At 35.5% G+C, this 22014-nt stretch overlaps 2 protein-coding genes across 2 annotated transcripts; both read right to left on the bottom strand.

The window, feature by feature from the left end:
- Nucleotides 1-125: 125 nt before the first annotated feature.
- On the bottom strand, nt 126-11053 carry LOC142973537 (STAM-binding protein-like A). The gene is made up of 9 exons (XM_076115349.1): nt 10756-11053; nt 9919-10186; nt 9339-9470; nt 8692-8831; nt 8222-8372; nt 7604-7741; nt 5795-5907; nt 5243-5345; nt 126-4817 (listed from the first exon to the last, which is right to left on the bottom strand). Exons 1-9 carry the CDS (start codon nt 10884-10886, stop codon nt 4752-4754), a joined length of 1242 nt encoding a protein of 413 aa, XP_075971464.1. The 5' UTR covers nt 10887-11053; the 3' UTR covers nt 126-4751.
- Nucleotides 11054-11976: 923 nt separating this feature from the next.
- Nucleotides 11977-20669, bottom strand: LOC142973818 (uncharacterized). Its single transcript, XM_076115842.1, has 3 exons — nt 20307-20669; nt 18426-20038; nt 11977-13071 (listed from the first exon to the last, which is right to left on the bottom strand). The coding sequence occupies exons 1-3, from the start codon at nt 20557-20559 to the stop codon at nt 11977-11979; spliced, it is 2961 nt and encodes a 986-aa protein (XP_075971957.1). The 5' UTR covers nt 20560-20669.
- Nucleotides 20670-22014: the final 1345 nt, after the last annotated feature.

The following is a 22014-nucleotide window of genomic DNA, read 5'->3' as shown; positions in this document are numbered from 1 at the left end:
ATCCTACAAAATCTACTTTATTTCAACCTATTTACCTTATCAACTCTCGCCAAAACCAGTAACGCTTAACTGCCAAGGGTCGCATATCATATGATAATCGTATAATATCGTGCAATAAATAAAAGATGTAATCAGTTGAATAGTTTTATTCACATTGGTCCGTGTTAGTTCATCACACATAAAGACTTATCACTACATGACATTAATTGCACATTTACTGACATCGCGACTGTATTAAACAAAGTTTAACAGGTTAATCTAAATATATAAACTCAAAGGGGACTGACTGATTGACTGACTGACATAGTGATCTATCAACGACCACGCCGCTGAACAGTTCGGGCTTTGCGTTGATTTTTATTGATTAACTTTGGCAAGCAGGTAGTTGTTATGACATAGGCATCCGCTAAGAAAGGATTTTGATAAATTCTACCCCTAAGGGGATAAAATAGAGATGAAAGTTTGTATAAATGTTATTAGATTTTCGACTGATTAACCGAGATTGACATATAGGATACTTTTTCCTATAGGAAACCTTTTCACGCGAACAAAGTCGCGGGTGGAAGCTAGTTACATATAAAGCCACAAATATGTTATTTTTAGACACTTATCTTTTTTTATTTGGATAATAACATGGATTTCCTTGCTTAGGCTTTATCTTATAGATAGTAAATGTTTAGGTAATCTGACAATACAGCTTACAAATGAGGAACAAAATTCAGATAGTAAGCGTTAACAAAAACTCTAATTTTAAAATATTAAAGGACAATTTCACTTCTTTTGAATAAGTATCGTCAAATGTCAAATGGAATATTATTTATGTTTATACATTTTCTGTTACTACCTACAGAGTACTTTATTTTACTACCTATTAGAAAAGTAATTCAACACTCATTCATAAGTAGTGGAACTGACCATAAAAGTTTTTAAACCAACAGTACTAGTGACTAACAAAAAAAGTGAGTTTACAAAAGTTCTAATTAAACGACGACACTGCTCGTATAAATATTTAAACAACAATAAAGTCTATTCTTATTTACCCAACTGCGCGATATAAAGTAAAGATTATATGTATACTAGAGGCCGTCCGCGACTTCGCCCGCGTGGAAACCCTTCCCGCGTAAATCCCGATCCTTCGAGAACTCCGGAATAAAAAGCCTAAGTATGTGTTATTCCGGATCTACGTACATATCAAATTTCATCGTAATAGCTTCAGTAGTATTTGCGTGAAAGAGTAACAAACATACATACATACTCACAAACTTTCGCATTTATAATATTAGTAGGATTACATGACAGTTTTACAAGTCGCGATGTCTCCCTAACACATATTGCAGTATACATCCCGATAGAATGGCACAAACAACATCACTGGACATAACACGACGTGCTCGAACAAAACGAACGGTGCACACAAACATCTGCGTGAATAACATTTAAAATAGTTTCATATATTTATTTACAGTTATTTTACACGAGTCAAGCAAGTGGGCTAGAGGTTACTTAGTGTTCCTTACCATTATAGATTCAAATATTTATTTATTAATAACACGATTATGGAGATTTAAGCAAGGATTCTTTCACTGCTCGGCTGACCATTCGTTCACAATGCGAACGAATCATGTAGATTCTCAACATGTGCCATGTAGCTTTGCAGTTTAAGGCCAATCTTAGGCGAAACTAAATCTAGATTTTGTCGTTTTCACTCAAATACTGAAGCTCAGAAGATGACAAAACGTAAACAACTCAAGCTTATAATGGGTTCATAATTTTCAAAATTTTATTTATTTATGTTTAGGCAACAATCGTTAGTTACTTGTAATAACTTTACTTTTTCAATAATGGTAAGAAACACTGACAATTAGCCAGCAGGTAATCCGAAACATGTAACTTTCCATAATTTAGAAACTTAAAACATAGCCTTTGGCGATGCTGAATAGATACAGCAAATATACAACAAAGTTATTGTAACATAAAATTTGCAAAAAAAATACAAAAAAACAGCAATTTTGTTCTTTGCCTTGCGGTTCGTACACATCGCTTGCACATGCGGTTCGTATTACTTTGTATAACATGTAACATAACACTTCTATTTTTGATAACGTCTTCGAAAAGTTGTTATAAAACATTTTATGTTATAAATGTGTACGTACCGTTAAGACGTTTGAAAAGAATTAAATAACTTCAAGAGTAATATAATTTTATATCTATTATATAAAGTTTAAGCTTCAGTCTTGAGGCTGCGTCTCTTAATTTATCACGCGATTGTAATATTACCGTAGAAAAATGCCTTAACACAGTTAACACATTAAGGGCCAATTTTCACCGGCTTATGAATAAGTGCCGGATTACCGGTAAGCGGTAGTTATTCAGAAGGGGTGATACAGGCCCTTACACTCCTTTGTAGAACACATAAGACTGAACAAATTTCGTTACCAACTCCAGTCATTAGTTTTATAAGTGGATAGGTACCTATTGTCCCGTCTCGGACTAAAAAACTTTATTCTCATGGTCTACAAAACTCTGCTCTTAACTAAAACAACTAAATGTTACATTAAAGCAAATCACATCCATTTCAAAATAACTATGAGCCAAAAAATATACTTCTAGTTTTACCCGAATATATTATTATGACGTAAGCCAAATGATATTTACACTACCGGTGAATAATACAGCGCCTAAAAGTTTACACAATATCATTGCATAACCGTTGCATAATGGTTGTACTTTGTGTCCGTTGCTTTTTTTGTAAAAGACCCTAGCGACACAAGAGGAGTAATCAGTACGGCAGTTGTCTTTTTAAAAAAAATATTGCACAATATAAGCTCTCGTCTAGAGGTGATCTAACACTTCAAGTACCCACTTATAAAACTTGTAACTGTAAGCCACAGATATACTTACTTATTTTACTCAACCATACTTAATTCGATTCAAAAGCTTTTGTAGTTGAACACTAAGGTTTATCATCTACTAAATAGGATCAATCACATCAATAAAAATATATTAAAAGTGATTTAAGTGATAGAAATAGTAATAAATAGCAACTCTTTTTAATAAATAAAATATATTTAAGCTGTGTATTATTCATATTAATATAAAAAAAAATAACAAGACATTTACCTCATAACATAGCCACTTTACAACGGTTACGTGCGCGTACGTGCACGTATACGATACATTATAGTGTTTGTTTACGCTACTAAAGACATTTATAAACTTGAAAATGAAAAATCTTGATATTTTTACTAAGAATTGATAGTCTAACTGTCGTATGATAAAGGCCACTGCATAGAGTAGGCAACATTTAAGTATTTAAAAATTTTAAACACAAAATTTCAACATATAACGAAAATTTCGAGATTACCAATAAAATTTTAAACGAAAACGACAATTTCTTTAGAAATATACACAAGCTCTTCTATGAAGCGCCTTAACTAATAACATGAAAACTTTTCATCAATTTTACAAAAGGCGAATATAAGCTCATGTTTATGTTACGCTTGAGAACTAAGTCCGAATATTTAAAATACAATAAGAGCTAGCGCGCACTAGCAGCTTATGTCACCGTGACTGTTTAGTAACCCTTCTCAGGTCTATGGAGTGAGGAACCGGAGGCCAAGACAGTAACAACCGCCGCGCGGTTCGATATCTCAGGTTAAGTTATACTTGCCGAAGGTTGATTTGTGGATGGGTGACCATACTATACATACTCAGTTCCTCCGTATTTGCCGGAAGGCTCGTTTAATAGTGGTGCCGGCTGACATTTTCAAAGATATTTGATAGTTACCAGTAGTCATAAGTTTGAAACATTGGCAACCAGATTTACCGAGAGGTATCGTGTAACCATTTAACTGTTGTGGTGTAGGAGGCAGTCGCTCCATGTAAAACATTGGTATTCAGTTGCATCCGGTGAGACTGTAACCCAGCTCCAACATAGTTGGAAGAAAGGCTAGGTCGATTGACCTTATATAGCGCATTTCGAATTTCACCCTATTGTCACGAAGTAACTTGGGCGCATCTCCATACTCTATACATATCCATGACTTGGTAAGAGTCACAAAACAGTCGCGGCGCCAAAAGTCAAATGCGCGCTAGCTTTAACAATATCCACGTGTAACACATATCACATACACATTCTAAGTGCGCGTATTAATTTAGCAATAATAAAACAACATACCGATCAAATATAACTAATTAATATAAGGCATTACCGCTCTATCTAAAACATTTCTCTTAACTCGATTTGAATCGAACATCGCTTCGTACACTTTTATTCCAAGTCTGAGACGGACAGCAAACTGCAAACTTGAAATGCTAACTGCAAGTAACTGAATGTTTGAAATAACAATAAAGCGGTGTCTAGACCAAATCTCATAAAAAAATAAATAAATCGATACTTTTAAATTGTGCAGTTACAGTTTGAAGTTACAGTTTGCAGTTGCAGTTTGCAGTTGCAGTTGCAGTTTGCAGTCAGCCATCTCTAACTTGTACGAGTACATTTATGATAGCTGTAAAACCCCTTTATTTATAAACTATATCAATAATGTTTTATTTCTTTGTTACTTTTAAAAAGCAAAGAAATATCACATTACTCAGCTAAAATACTGCTTTTAAAAGGGGCTATATGACTAATAATTTACAATAATATACATTTGTATGTAAAAATATAATATAGCCAACTAATAAATGCTAAGAGTGATCATGTGAAGCTGTATGGTGGAAGATAAGCGTTAAAATTCGTTGATAGACGTTCATCTGTTCCTAAGATCTACTATTTCTACAGGAGCCGAGTCGTCCACCCGTATGTGTTGTACCGTCTGCAAAACAACATTAACTTTCAAATATTATATCTATAACACGAGAACACTTCTTGAAAAATTCTTATCTTTATTTTATGGTTAGTGTTCAACCTAGTGACAAACAGTCCTAAAGAGGGCTGACGTTAAGTAGGCGGCCAGTTGTAAAAAGACAGGCAAATCTCCTTACAGCATGGTTTAAAAATAAAACATGATGTACCAATCCTACATTACGTAGTATAAGACGAAGAGACAATTGTGGTAAATATAGTTCCAAAGTTGTTCAAGCCCGGAAGACCTTTGACTTAGCTTAACGGCTGCCTACATGTGCAAATACACGCTTAATTTATATATTGATTGAGTATAGGAAGTCAGTAATATATAAACGTTTCAATAACATCCAATTTCATAGGTCTTAACAGTTGAATGAGAAAATTTAAACTTACGTGGAACAGGGGCGGGTCGGTTGGATGTGGATGGAAGCCCGACTGTCGGCAGTTTGTGATAAACTGCATGCCGTACTCTGGTGTTAAAGCGAAGTAGCCGGTCCTGGAAAAACATCGCATTTTAAAACAACCATTAAAGGTAGGCGAAGCATATAATACAACACAACATAATAAATTTTACCTATTACAGAGGAAAACATGTAAGTTAGTTTTTTTTCCTAAAGTTTCTGGCCAAAATTTTGTTATTGCTGATTAAAAACAGGATATGCTTTTGCTAAGTTTGTGAGGATGGATGTATGTCTGAATGTTTATTACTTTTTCAAGCAAAATGTACTGAACGGATTTTGATGGAATTCAGTACAAAGATAACTTATAATCTGGATCAACACATAGAATGCGACAATATATTTACCCCAGAAAATCTCTTCACTAAACTTTTCACACATATGTCTTATTTTTTAGGTTCGACATTTCAATTAATTTATCAATGATTGTAAAGCTGATTGAACTGTAAGAATACTCAGCGAAATACTGGTGTAAAACTATACTCACTCGTTATACTTGGGCGCGCATACAATGGCGATGGCTTCAGGCATCATCAACTGATACGAACACTGCGTGTGGAGGTCCACCGACGATAAGAACGCGGTCTGTGTTGGGTGAGTCTGGAAAATACAACATTGATGAAAATGTTATAACATTTGTTTGATTATGGAAACAACTTTATTTAACTTGAGTATTATAAACGTGCGCAATACGTAATATAAAAAGTTATAATAGAAATATGAAAATGTTCGTAAGACTTGTAAGTGCCAGCGAGACGAGCTAATAATCCATACTAATATTATAAATGCGAAAGTAACTCTGTCTGTCTGTCTGTCTGTCTGTCTGCTACTCAATCACGTCTAAACTACTGAACCAATTTGCAGGAAATTTGGTATGGAGATATTTTGATACCCGAGAAAGGACATAGGCAACTTTTTACCCCGGGAAAATGACGCATTTCCCGGGAAAATTCAGAAAATTTAACGAAGTAGCGAGAAATCAATATTATAATTACATTGAATTAACAAAATTCCGTTGCCATGGCAACTGTTTTAATGGCGGATATGCCTTAGCGCGACTTCGTTATACTAAGAGATATAAATAATTTTGAGAATATTTTTCGTGAAAAAAAAGCATATTTTATATCATCACGCTATGACCAATAGGAGCAGAAGAGGTAACAGTAAAAAGTGTTACAAAAACATGGAACATTCTGACCCATTCTCTCTTATGTGTCGCAAGCGAAGTTGCGCGGGTCAGCTAGTTACGTATAACGTAGCTCGCTATAATATCAATTCATCGATGGAGCAGTGGTTTATGAGCAGGGTTCATATTCCGGTTGATCTGTTTTGGTTTTATTAGCATGTTGTGTTTCAAAAGTCAACTCACCATATCAAAGCACCTTACGATCAATTAAAATTGTCGAAAGCAGCACTGAATGTTTTTACTTAAATTCTCCCGTGTCACAGAAGATTTTTTGTGGTAAAGACTTATTGCATACAAGAACTTGTCGATACTTTAAAAGGCTTTTTAGGGTTTAAAAATCCATCATGATTTTACAATAAAAGTTTTGCTTTTACCACGATTAAAATAAAAAGTAAAGCTAGGGTTTTTCTGTCACTTTACCTAGCTGATATCGGACACTTTTTTTTAGTGTCAATGCTTATGAATTCTAATCCATCGGAAAATTCCATCTCATAAATTACCTGATGCTTAACTATAAGCCTTGAAACTGGCCCTTACACATTTCAATCAACACTTAACTCACTGTGTGTCATACGACATTGGGAAAGTGTCAATTAAACCACAAAGAGCGCTAAGGTTTAAGTGAATCATATTTTATTATATTGCGGGTTTTTCGAATGAAAACAAGTAATTTATAGTAATTGATTATATCGTAAAAATACATTGCTGTCTTTTTATACTATCTATTCTGTTGCTTATTTCTTTGTTTTTAGTCATATTACATTTTTCTTTATTTACTGTCTGGGTTATTATTTTTTTAATTTAAATGTACTTTATCGATTTGGTACTGATTAGTTTTATTTTTAAGAAAGGTTAAGGTTTAAACATATTCTTATTTTTAACTTTTAAACTCTCGCGTTCCATGTTTAATATATAAAAGAAAACGGAAATGCGTGTTCGCGTTAATTTCCGTATTCTATTATACATATTCCGAATTTGTTTTTATGTTTTCACTTTCACCTTTATCTTTCTACTACATCTGAAAGTCAATCCAATTGAATACATATATTTAAATAGAAAATCAAATATAAAAGGAGTGTGTGAACTACTTGATACTCCACAAGTACTCACATGTATCCAGCCGAGTGTGATAAGATTGTGTTGATCTTGGTAGTGGAATATCTCCTCCTCATTGTTGGTGCTGCATGAATCTGATGTGCCTGTCTGTTTTGGAACCACTACATGTGTAATCTTTAACTGGTCACGTTCCTATGGAAAAAAGAAAGAAAATAGGTGGTTTTATTTCTGTTACTATGCCTTATATTAACAGGGATATAATTTACACAATACATAATAACACATTTATTGCTAACTAGCTGACTCGCCCAACTTCGCTTGCGTCTCAAAACATCGAATTTTCCCCGTTTTGTAACATTTTTCGTTGCTACTCCGCTCCTAATGGCCTCGATAAATTGTCTATTTAACACAAAAATAATTTTTCAATTCGAAGCAATAGTTCCTGTGATTAGCGCGTTCAAACAAACAAACAAACCTTCAACTTTAACTTTTGGTAACACAGGTTTTCTTAGGCTGTCTGTCCATTGACGGGGGCTGCAGTGCAAAGAAATAGAGACTTTTCTCTCACTTCAATAATATAGGATCAACATTGTAAACAAAATGGGGGTGTATCACAAACATTTCTGTCGACACCTTATTATGTCTGATTATAATATGTATGTATGTATTCACCAGTATCCCGGCGAGTATGCCGCAGGTTTCTACGTTCCGCGCGGTGTTGTTGGCGGCGAGGCGCAGGAACCGAGCCAGGAGCGCTGCTGGCACCAGCACCGTACGCAGCCGCGCCTGACCGCCGAACAGCGAGCCCACGCTCGCACTCGCACTGGAAACAATTACCAGAGTTATACATGAAATTTTCAAAGGCGAAATAGTAGATGAAATACTTTTGTATCCTTAAATAATCGTGGAAAAACATACAGGTCAAATTCAGTACCTTATTTTTTGTGTTTGGTAACAATAACATACCCTTCTCCTTACACACTTATTGAAAAGTCGGTCACCTTTTCAAAATCAGTCAAGTCAAAGACGTGGTAATCGCGGAGAAACAAGCAAACTATATACATTTAATGCAAACAGAGATCCGCCTTTTTTAAGTCGGCGTATAATGCTTGTATATAATATACTCGTTTGTGTAAACTCACGGTGTTGGTCGGGAAGGCGGTATGAGCGGTGGCACGGGCTGGTAGTGGTGTGGGGGAGCGCGCGGTGGTTCCGCCGCGAAGTCGTCCGGGTACAGCACACCGTCCACTGGCGGCGCCGAAGGTGTGACCGCCCATTGATCCTGGTGGAAAGCAAAACATAAATATCAGGGCAACTCACGCACAGTTAAAAAAAATAGTATTCTAGACAACTCACACAGTCATCTGATCCCAAACTAGACAGTGAATGATACCTATATACTTATAAATATTTGCCATATGTGGGATTTAAGCCCACCACACGCGTTACGGCGCCAAACGTGCATGTGATAAAATAGAGATTGCATCTGATTTGGGCTTTGTGCAAACATAAGGTCTACTGCTGACTAGTATCTGGCTTGCCATTGAAGCCACCAATTGATTAGGAGGAATTCGATTATGAGTGTATCTTTATGATAATACAGCTCAGCAACATGAGTTTCTTGCCAGCTCATCTCATTGGCCCTACGTTCCGGACTGGCAGTAAATTCACTTTCTGTATCAGTGACTATCATAAGTGTCAGCATTTCACCTAAATGAATAAATGAAAAGAAAGAAGAAAAAGAATAAGAGAGAGAGAGAGAGAGAGAAATATATAAATTATAATTTACCGCATGTAGAAGATGTGGGCCCGCTGTGTTACCATCATGCCCCTTATTCTCGTCAGCTTGAAGACGCTCAGCCAGCTTTGCATCTTCTCTCTCCTGCTTTTTCCTCTCTTCTTCAGCCTTGAGACGCAATTTCTATAAAAAATGATATTTTTTTTTGTATAAAATGAGCTAAACCACAGGAAAAAATAAGTCTTTAGAACAAATTTGAAAACAGTGCATGGCAGGATAATATTTTATATTTTATATTATAGCACTATAATATTTTAATTGCATGATTGGTAGATCACTGGTAGTAGGCGCAATGCACTATGTCAATGTTCTGTTTGAGTCCAACTTCAGCAATATGTGCCTAACCTAGTATGATTTATTATCGGTATTTTTTTTTTTAGTATTGATCTGTATTACAGTGCAAATTTCTCCTGTTCTATTAGTTATCATACAGGAATATAATAATCAATTCATATGGGAAGTATTATACAAATATCAAAAATACATACTGATAACTTTAAGAAAAGCTAGGTATTATTTTTCAAATATATTACCCAAAAATATACAGTTTACAATAATTTAAGCCAATTACCTCATTCTCTTGATATATAACATGTTCTTTGGCATACTGTTCCAGTAGTTTCTGCTTAAGTTTCTCAGCTTTTGGCATCACCTCCTTAAGCTTAGTCTGATTGACAGCCTTCACTTGAGCGGGCACACCAGCATACTCAGGGTGTTTGCGAATCTTCTCCAAGAATAATGTCATAAACTTCATGTACAGTATGTAGGCGTTCTCTAGACTGCCCTCGGCCAGATACACGTTTGCCATTCTAACCATTTCCAGGCCTGATCGATAATATCTGCAAATGGATTGTCACATTGAAATATTTCACTTATTAGAATAAAGTATTATATCTAGGTTTTATTATTTAAGGACTAGTTGTTTAAGTTCTCAATAACATTTAGATTTCCAGAAACATTAAACATCTAAAATAAAAGATTTGTACATATACCATTAAGCTAATATTTAAATTTTTTTACAATATTTAAAATGTTATGTTCAAATTACTTGGAACTATTTACAATAACAGGTTTTAAATATAATGTGACATTTTATATTCTGGTTGACCTTTTAAAAACATTATTTATTTTACATAATATAAATGGACTGGACTGAAACTTAATATTTATATTAGAATTACAACTGTGTGGGCTTAAAAGTACAGATATTTTAAGCCAAATGATTTGGCTTGCATTATTTTGATTTAGTGTATTGTTACACTTCTGTCTAGGGAGAAAAATATGAGTTATTTAATAGAAAGACAAACTAAGAGACCTAATAAATATTAAATGTGACTCATCACCTAGTGCAAGAGCACCTCTGCATTAGTTCATTAGTTTCAATTAAGTAATAATTACTGTTAGTTACCTCCTCGGTGGGACATTCGGGTCTACGTCCACCATGGCCCCGTAATTTGCCAATTGTTTCACTCTAGCGGCAGGCTCTAATGAAGCAAAATCCACCGTTGGTTTCATTCGTTTCTCATCATCAGTCTGCATTGTTTTATAAAATTTTACACAGCGTTACTCAACACAATAGAAACACCAATTCATATATTCGAACCGAGAGAAACCAAGAAGTTTATTAAATTATATTAAGTAAATAATACAACTTTTACACAATTCATTGGGTTTACAAAACATGCAGTCATTACTCAAGTCAAACCCTTATTGTCATTTACTGTCATTAATGTCATTATAGTTCTGTCAAATCTGAAAGATGTCAATGATTTTTTTGTGTACTAAGAAAGCTAAGGCAATATTTGTATCATAATTAATAAAAATATTCCAACTCATTGGTACTCACAAGTGATTAATTTTATGCCGAATCACTATTATCGCGTAACTTTATTACATGGTTACATAATAATATACACACCTATTTAGATTTCCGAACGATTTGTCCATTAAACGTCGCCGCGCCGCGTCGGTTAGGTGGACAGAGTAACTTTAGTATCTCAGTCTAAGCCTACGTCATTATGATAATGGTTTACATACGTACAATGAGATAGCAAAGCAAACACATTGCTGTACGTATTCTGAATAAAGCAGGACCCCGGGTAGGTATCCTGACTCTATCAGGCTAGCCTTTCTACCTTCGATGTTGGAGTCGGCTTCCAGTCTTACCGGATGCAGCTGAATACCAGTACCTATCTTATATACTGACTGCCTATCGGACCTCCACAACCCAGTTACCTAGGTTATATAACACGATACCCCACGGTAAGACTGGTGTTAGACTCTCAAGCTTCTGACTTCTGGTATCGAAGGGTCTTTGAAAATGACGGCCGCCCACAATTTACCTTGCGTTACGAAACACGGTGGAAGCTGTTATATCTTTAATGGTCACTCATCCACAGCAACTTCGGTAAACGCGCGTAGATTAAGCTCAGAGATCGATTGAAAGCGCTACTTATTTCTAAGATTGGTTTTGTTTTATGTTGAAAACTATTTTATTTCCCATACTAGATGACCGTAGACTACACATATAAACTATACGTTGCTTATTTAATTTACCCAAAAAACCTTTTAATGTATGTGCTATAAATAAAAAAAATCTTCTAGGAATAAATATATTTATTCGAACATGTTAACATCCAATCGTCCAAAAAATACACTCCACGATAATAGAAAGCAAGTATAGAGCGGGACCACAAAATATTGAGCAACAACAAAAGGTTATTGCTCTGAAGCAGTTTGACTGAAATCTAAGGCAATTTATAAATACCGGGTACATACAAGGACACAAGTTATAAATCCATAGACAAGGTCTATTTCTTAACGTGTGGATAAATGCACATCTACAGCCGTTAAATGGTACTGGATTCATTTCCTTATCTACATCATTACATTTGGCCATGCATTTAGAATAAAAAATACGTGCAAAGAAAGAAGGCCCGGAAGTTTTTTTCTTTTTAGGTTTTCGTTTCTTCTTCTTTTTCTTTCTACGTGGTGCTTTCCGTGTTGATGGTTTCTTGCGGTCTTGCGAATGAGAACATCGACATGGACTCGGTTGAAGTCTCAATACGGGTTCTGGTTTAGGTTTAGGCACACACATTATTGGTGGTTTTATCATTGGTTCTGGTTTAACTGGAACACATTCAGGCTTAGAAGGAAGGCACGGACAACTTTGAAACAATTTCGTTTTCCTATTCTTAAATTTCTTGTACAACGGTTTAGCTGCTGGAACACAAGCAAGTAGGTGTCTTTGCATTCTCTTCTTTCTACATTCTTTGGTCTTAATAGGTAAGCATATCGAAGAATTGGGTTTCGCGTTATTATTATTTAGTATTATTGTTTCTTTAGCTGCACAAACCTTTGCAGGTATTGCAAGTTTACTAAATATGCTCTTTTGCTCTAGTTTGGTAGGCGAGCACGGACAGTTAATACACTTATTTTCCTTTACAATCTTCTTTTTCTTTTTCTTTGGTGGTAAACATGCAGGTGCGCATTTCTTTTTAGGGTCTATATATAACACACTTGCCATGGGACTGCAAGCCACTTCCTGTCTTGGATGTTTTTGATTTTTACATATTGTGATTGGCTTAGGTTTCGAGCATGATGTACTCATGGGAGAAAGCTGTTTAGAAAGAAGGAAGTCGAATATCTCTGGTTTACGCCCACAAGCATTTGGATTACCGGACAGTTTTTGATCTTGAAACTTTTTTATCGACAACGGCTGATGCTGCAACAATCCAGGGGATGGTTTGTCCAATAGAGCAGACGATATACAGGGGGTCGGTATTTCGATAAAATTCGTTATGACCTTCGTTTCCGTATAAAATACCAATTGTAATGAGTGGTCTATCTCTTATAGTACATGAAAGTACAATAGTCAAAAAATGCTATGTAGCTGAGTAAGAGTCCTTTTGTTTTAGATATTTTGTGAAAGTTCAGCGAAGGTTTAGATCAGTAGGTAACTAAAATCTTGCACTAGGTCTATTGCTACAGACTTTGTTAAGCAGAGTCGTAAATTGAGACGGGCCTTGTGTCCATTTTCACCAAATACACACATATTTAGGGCCTACAACATTACATACTAACAGAAAATTTTATGCATGTCACCTTGATGAATAATTTATTATTGCATCCGGATATATTTATTGGTAAGTTGTTAGACGTTTAACTTTAGGAATAAATTAAGGATTATAGATAATACTAATATATACTATACTATAATAATTAGATAATTAGGCTACGTTCACAAGCTTATTATAGACAAAACAGCAGTCTGCAGCAATAATACGAGCAAAACACAAATGGACACCAAAGACATGCTGTACAACCGTATGTTAGAATACGACAAATGTTCGCATGTACTTTATACAGGTTAACGAAACTCGGATATAAAGCTGGACATAATTTGTAAATCCAAATGTGAGGTTTTTCTTTCATCGTATGCATTTCCATATTTTGGCAAGTTATTTCCATAGGCCAAGCAGATTTTTCCATTCGACGTACCATGTCTATTATTCCGCAACAAAATGAATTTCGACCCTTTGATGTTGCTTGGGGGGTTTTCTTTTTTATTTGCAATTTAATTGCTGCTTCTTCATCTTTCAACTTTTGTTTTTTCTCCTTTTTTAATTTAATTTTAGGTTCTTTTTTGTCTTTCACTTCTGATTTCTTTTTCTTTTGTTGTTTCTCTTTAGATAAATCAGGTTTCGAAGCAGGTTTATCTGGAGGTTTAACAGCATCATCACGTGGAATATCCATTATTTTTTCTGTTAATTTGCCTGCAGACTGTTTTTGTGTTAAATTAGATTTAGATATTTTTATTACGGGGTCTTGTCTCGTTATAGAAGTATATTTGTCCTCAGTTTTTTTCAATAATAGTTCTGTTTGTTTATATGCTGCACATTGGCATTCAACTGATCGCGAGGGCTTCTTCTCAGTCGAGCACTGGCATTCGATCGATCGTGAGGACGGTTTCTCCGGTAAGCACGGACATTGTATTACAGGCGCCGCTTTTGTTTTTCTTTTTTTATTGTTTCGATCGCCTTGTTTTACATTTAAGCACAGACATCTATGCTTCCTTTCGATTGCGGGTGGTTCTTGTTTGGGCTCAGGAAAACAACTAACAGGATTCCTATGTAAATGACAAGATTTTTTATACTGAGGTAGACGATACACACTTGATCGAGGATAAACCTTTGGAGCTGAAACAAATTCGCCACCATGTCTTGATGTCATTTGGTAAGTTTTAAAGTTGTGTGAAGACTTGTGTCGTGACGGACGTTTTATGGTTCCGGACGTATTAAAAAAAGAATCATCTTTTTTTTCAAGTTTGAGTAATTTACGTCGAAACTTCGAAGTTCGCTGTGTTTTATCTTTTAATCTTGTGTTCTGAGAATGTTGTGCTTGAACTGGTGGTTGTTTAGTACTCAAAGAGCTTGTGGAAGGCTTTACATCGGAATTGACAGATGAACGACTGATATAATCAGATATATACCACGTATTACATGGTTGCTTCACCATATGTTTTGCATCAGGTGAAATCAAAAAATTGATTAAAGACTGAGGTACATTTCTAAAACGCATTTTATGATCCAGAGGTAATTTAAACTTAGACTGAACATCTCGACTCGACGTGGTTGATAAATGTTTGCAAATCCTTCTATGCCGTTTGCGTAATTTAGAGGTACGTTGGTAGTTTAATTTATCACTTGAATGCCTTAACTCTTCGCCGTAACTACCGTACATCAATTTGGATCTATATTTTCTCGGTAAATTATATTTTTGATGCTTCCTTATCCATCGAGGATGACAACGACAGACATAATTATATCGCAAACGACTCGATGGCCTGAAGGGCTGGCGTCTATACGCTGGTGAGTTATTTGTCGACGACGAAGAAGTAGGTTTCGATGTTAACGTCTTATTTGTGAGACTGTTTGATATAACATGACGTTTTGAACGAATACGTTTAGACCATTTCCGTGTTCGTTTAGCCTTTGCACTCTTTCCTGAACGGTCTGATGCATTTAGTGACTGCTTTTCATTATCTGCGGAGGCTTTTGACATTTTCTTACGTAGATGTTTCCATTTAGACAATTTCTTTGTTCGTTTCTCAGGGGTTACTAATTCTTTAGGTGTAAAATATGCAGATGATTTTAGTGTGTTGTCTTTGTTTCGTAATGTTGAAATGTGTGATTGGCAAACTGAACAACTACAATCCTGGGTGGACGCGTGCTTTATGTTTGGCAGGTTACTCATATTCTTACCAGATAAGATTAAATCTTTTGAAGGTAGATGTTTAGGTAGGTCAGGCGACTTGAATAAATCTTGAACGGACACACTACTGTGCAACCGCTTTGACGTAACAACCGATTGATCATCTTCTTCTGAACAAGTGCACTCAATTACTGGGAGCAATCCTTTTTTAGGTGTACTCGCCAACGGTTTCTTTCGACTGATTTCGTTCCGACTATGTAATTTAGATGATTGATTTAATTTTTTATTACGTCTAGGTGTTGTTGTAGATTTTTTAGGCAAGAAATAATTGGATGACTCTTGAGAACTCAGTTTCGGCAAAGAATTGATAGGCTTCCTACCATGTTTGGAACGTCTTTTTGGAGGAAGTAAATTTACAGATGAATCCGATGCTCGATTTAACCCCTTACGAAAACGTTCATATATGGTAGTTAATTTGGAGGATTGACTATCGTGGTCACAAGCACATGGCGAGGAGAGGTTTGATGTGTCGCTATACTGCTCTGGATCTCCGCACGTACACTCTAACAATGATTCTGAGTTAGAGCTCGACCCGGTATTCAAACAACTGCACTTCAAAACTTTTTCCTGATCCTTCATGCAACAACAAGATCCATCAGTTGACGTTGTTGTATCGGTTCGCTTGTCACAAACACTTTTTTGTTTTTCCTTGCAAATATGCCTATCAGTACTCTGAGATGAGCTATTTGACTCTTTATAACAAGGGCATTCAGCGACTTTCGAAGATATTTCTTGTATTTTTTTATTTAATCTTTTGATGGCTTTGTCAAGTGGTTCAGGTATATTGTCACCTTTTTGAGATACTTTTGTCATTTCACTGAGTTTCCTGGTAGGAGCAAATGTGTCTGTGCATTTTGTAATTTTTCCTGGTGGTTTGTCACTGAATCTCTTAAGAGCCTGGTCGATTAGCCGAGAGGAACTACTTCTTTTCAATGGTTGGAAACCTCTTAAAGCTTCGTCTGCTGGTTTTGGAGTGGTTGTTCTTTTTAAAGATAGTTCTTGAATTTTATCACTAAGTCTTTTAATAGCTTGATCAATAGACTCCGGTGTGTCGTTTTTTTTGGAATGTCTTTCTAGAAATTTCTCTCCGTGTTTCTTAATACCCCGTTTACACGACCCAGATAGTCTTGTTATTTTCGAAGTTATTTGTTCGATTTCCTTACTAAGCCTCTTAATAGCTTTATGATCTGATCCAGACAGATTCAATATTTTACGAGATATTCTTTGAATACTTTTACTAAGTCTCCTAATTGCTTCATTCTCTTTTCCAGGTAGTTTTAACATTTTCGAAGACATTTCTTGTACTTCTTTACTAAGTTTCTTCATAGCTAAGTCTGCTGATCCTGGCAGTTTTTTTAATCTCGTACAGAGTTCCTCCATTTTTTCACTAAGCTTCTTAACAGCTTGGTCAACTGACCCAGGTGGCATTTTTATTTTTGTGGACAGTTCTTGTACTTTCCTACATATATTTCTAATAGCTTTATCATCCGCTGCAGATGGTGCGGCTATCTTTGCAGATATTTCTTGTATTTGTTTACTAAGTTTCTTGATAGCGCAGCTGTCTAATTCCGATAGTTTTGTTATTTTAGTAGATATTTCCTGTATTTTGTCACTTAGTATTTTAATACTTTGATCATCCGACACTGGTGAATTTCCCTCTTCACAGCACCATCGACATGGACAGTCACATGATGTAGTATTAGACAAACGAGAACGTGCTAGTTTAGCTTTAGTAGCACTTCTACGTGCCGAAATCTTTTTTGCTTCTATTTGCTTGTAGGCGCTTTTAATGGCTTCTATAAGAGACAACAATTTGTGAAATTCTTTTTTTACTCCTTCACATTTTAATGTGCTACAAACTTTGTCAAATGATGATGATAATATGTTTTGTTTCTTTGATTTTCTTTTGCTGACACGCTTTATCGATTTAACCTTATCTCGAACATTTATATGATAAGGACATCTCCATTTATTTTGATGTTTTTGATGAAGACAAAACGAAGCTAGTGAGTGTGCAGTTTGACAAACTTTACATATATTTTCACAATATTGATCTGATTGTTGTGTTTGTACACCAACAAAACTACTATACATCTGTTGGGAAACTGGTTCAGTAGCAACATTATGATCATGAAACATTTTTACGGGCGACGCTAAAGCCTGTTCTTTTTTACTAAATGATTGTACTGTTCGGTTTGAAGAAAAAATATTATGTTTTTTATCTTGGGTTTGTGTGGAATTATGCTCTAGAGAATTGTTTTTTACTGTAAGAGAGACAGATCTTTGCTTAGGATTAAACTGAATGTCTTTGTCAATCTTGTTTAGATTTTCATTGACTTGACACTGGACGCTTTGAACCACATTTGTTTGCCCATCATTATTACTGTTATGTTTTTTATGCTTTTTAGATGCTTTCCTATGTTTTTCTTTGCTGATGGTTTTTTTACTTATAAGATTGTATTCCTTTGGAGGCTTTTCAGATTTAGGAGAGAATAATTTATTGCGCAATTTAGACATCGAGGTAGATTTGTGATTTTTTTGAGAGCCCGTCTTTCCGTTTTTAAGACCATAGTGCAGAGGTTTTAGTTGTGTATTCATATGAGATTTTGGTCCACCACTCCAATTCGTCGTTACTGGGGCAATTACGTAGTTTACTAAGTTAGCTGGTGGTACAAATAACATTTTGTTATCAGAATAAAATGCATTATTGCCAATCAAATGTTGTGGATGTTTGTGTATGCAATTACAGAAAACTTGTGTATTGTTTGGTATTGCAGAATAATGTTTGTTTGCTGTCATATTTACCTGTGATTTTGGAACATAAGAGCAGTCTTTGTTAAGAATGTTGCTGCCAAGAGGCAATTGGTAACTATACACAAATTCACTCCTGTTATCTTTACAAGGATGTATAGGCTCACGTTCGTATTTCGTAGATTTCGGTTTTAGTTCATTGTGATCATTTGGACACAACTGTGTCGTATATTCACATCGCATTGTGTTGCATGTTGTCGGTTTGAGCATAGAATTACGCGTATTGTTCACTGTGTTATTTGCGTTACTGCGATTTTTCGTATTTGATTTTAATGATATAAAAGTGGAGGCAGCGCATGTGCTCTTAAGCTTAAGCAGAGAACGCACTGCGTCAAAAGACGTAGCAGCAGTATTAGCTATGCGTGCATACCAACTCGTGACGGAAGGAAAAAATCGTTTCTGTTGCGGGCGTGATTGTGTCGCAGATGTTTGCTGGTATTCATATACGGAACATTTCTTTCTTATTTTATTTATAAAAGAAGTCATACCAGAAGCTTTTTTCGATGGATCTGTATCTAAAGATTTTGTCGCTCTCCCAGGAGACATTAATACCCATGCCAAAATGACGGCTAGCAAACATGGAGACCACACAATTATAAGTAGTCCAAGAAAAGCATTTCTTAAGCAGTTCTTTGGAGTTTTATTTTTAGATTCCACATTATACGCCGTTACGCCTTGCGGAAGACCCGCCATCATATTACTGTGCTTGCTTCCTAGTTCACTTGATTTTTGCTTAATAATTTGTGGTTTACGTAATACAAAACAACTGGGAGCACTCGACTTTGGAGTGCTTGTCTTTTGAATTACTGGACAAGGGCTAACAGTTCGCTCGGAAACTTTTTCCAGGCTTGGTCCACAAGCGGCGTCATTACGACATTTTGATATGGGTGATAGAGATGAAGGCGAAACTGCCACACTTTGATCTACATTGACTGGTTTTGAACCCAAACTATGTTTTTTATCGGCTTCATATGTAACTTTGCTTGATTTTCTACCTCCTTGTGAACGTAAACCATCGATTAGGTTGTAATAAATCATTGAGCTGTTGTTTTTCTGCCACGATCTTAGGGAGCTCATACTTAAGATTTTTATTTGTTGATGTTCAGGGGGAGGTTCATTCTGTCTTTGGAATTCATGTTTCTGCTGTTGGAGATCTACCTTAGTAATGTGGGACTGTGGCTTCTTTTTATGAGTGAGCTGGATTTGCTGCTTCTGTTGCTTATTGCGAAATTTCTTTGTAAGTTTTTTAAATGCAGAATGATCTACGTCCAAATAGGCACATGACATTGGATATAAGCAAGGATTAATTGAACGATTACTTCTGTTAAATCCATAAATGTCTTCGGGTATTTTTTTATTATCATATTCGGACCTTTCAACTTTTCTTGATGCTCTTGATACAGAATTGTGTTTTTCGCGAGAATTATGGTCTTTGCTTTTACCTCGTCTCGTTTTTCTTTTATTATCAGTGCCTCTAAAATTGAATATCGAGTCTTTAGTAAAGAAGTTCAAACGGCTCCTTCTATCTGAACTGTCGTCATTTTTAGAATATTTTTTCCCGTCATCCAATCGTAAAACATTTGGCGGGTCCCTTTTTCTTGATTTAGCTGAAAATTTAAATACTGATTGATTAATCTTCATTTTGATGTATTATTATTGTAGCCGGGAGCATAAAGCACCCCAGTGATAATGGAAGACAGTTTAAATCAAGCAGGAAACAAATCCCATATGCAACAATACGCTACCTGGTGAAAAATGTACCTACTACCTACCTACCTAAAGGGGCAGGAGCCCTTCGGGCTATAAAGTGTATGTTAGTAAAAGGGGACACACAATAAAAAAGATATAAAAGTAGATAATTACAGATATCCTTACATTGTGTTTTTATGCGGCTGCTGGTTGCACGCTTGTTAAAAATAGATCGTTTCGGTGTGTCAACGCCGAGCGCGCTACCACTGGTAGTAGCGCTTTGATCACCTCCACCTCTTTCAACGAACCTGACTTCGTGTACAGGCACTTGATTACGAACATTCTTACTATCCTCTCGCTTCTTGTATAATGTGCTCTCGCCTTCCGTCTGACTAATAGGTGAAGTAAAATCTACTACTCGCAACTTATGTATCTCCATTATTAACGCAACAATAAAATAATCATACAAAATAAAATCTTAAATAACATTATATAAAATTGTAAATAATTATTAAAAAATTATTGTAATAATCACACGGACTATCAAAATTGACAGTCATTTTACGATTAAAACATTTTTTTTAATGACAAATGGTTGTAAGATGCTTTTTGGCCACTTATGATGAAGATAATGAAATGAGATGATAATAAATGCCTTCACAACTCTATTGTAGCTCGACGACACGAATTTTTGGTGATTGTTTCGACAAGGAGCTTCGAATCCTAATCTAGAATAGTGTATTTAAGTCAGTTTATGTACGGAACTGATGATGCTGCAGACAGACACTGATAAACCGACGATACTAATACTGATATTGAGACGTTTGGTAAGTCCTATGACGTTAAAATGTTTAGATATTTTCAATATTTTCTTAACTTTATGGTAGAGTGTTACGCCCGCTGAATTTAGTACTTACGCTGACATGTGCTTCCAGTTGTTGGGCACAATAGTAGCGCGACTACTACAAAGTATATGGAATTACACGAGGTTTGGATCAAGAAGTTCTTAGTAATGCCCAGAAGTTATAATCGAAGCCGTAGGTTTCGCACCAATCTTCATTGGTTTTTCCGACTTCCATGTTCAAGTTCATCTATGAAATAGCGAATGTACCTACCTGTGGATATAATAATTTTCTTCGCTGTTTGCTTGTTTACCGTCAAGTATTTACGGGTATTACTTTATATAAATCCGTCATACAATAAAAAGCATCAACTATAAGCATTTGATTTATTGCCAGTCTCATACAAGATGTTAATTAAATAAATGTATTTTAACAAGATTCTTAAATGTCGATTAATGTCTAACAAGTGGATCGGGAACAGCAAAGACACTTCAGACATATTAAACAGATTATAACAGGTGACCAGAGAACGAAAGTGCATGCGTATAATAAACATTTTGCAGCAGATATACACTGTACTCGTGGTTTAATGATAGGATAAAACGCTGGTCTTTTCGGAGGGGGCAGTTGAAAGCAACAATCATTTATTTTGGGAATGTCACAATGATCAAAATCAAAAATTTTCTGTATACTACTTTCACACTTTTCGGGCTCAGGTTTTTTGATACAAGATTTGTCTTGTTTGCAACATGGTTTTTCTGGTTTACCGCATATCTTATCTACTTTGCAACGTGGCTTCTCTGGTTTACAACAAGGCTTCTCTGGTATAATACATATTTTCTCTGGTTTACAACATGGTTTCTCTGGTTTGCATGGTTTCTCAAGCTTGCTGCATTTTTTATCTGGTTTGCAACAGGGTTTCTGTGGTTTGATACATTTTTTATCTGATTTACAACATGGTTCTGGTTCCACCTGACATTTAGACTGGAGATTTTTATGTAGCTTTTTACATGTCTTCTTCTTCTCTTTACATTTTTTGACAAATTTCTTGT

The sequence above is a fragment of the Anticarsia gemmatalis genome, chromosome 6 (genome assembly GCF_050436995.1).
Source record: "Anticarsia gemmatalis isolate Benzon Research Colony breed Stoneville strain chromosome 6, ilAntGemm2 primary, whole genome shotgun sequence".
Classification (NCBI taxonomy): Eukaryota; Metazoa; Arthropoda; class Insecta; order Lepidoptera; family Erebidae; genus Anticarsia; species Anticarsia gemmatalis.
The sequence above is the reverse complement of the archived record's forward strand: the minus strand, read 5'-3'. Positions and strand labels throughout refer to the sequence as shown.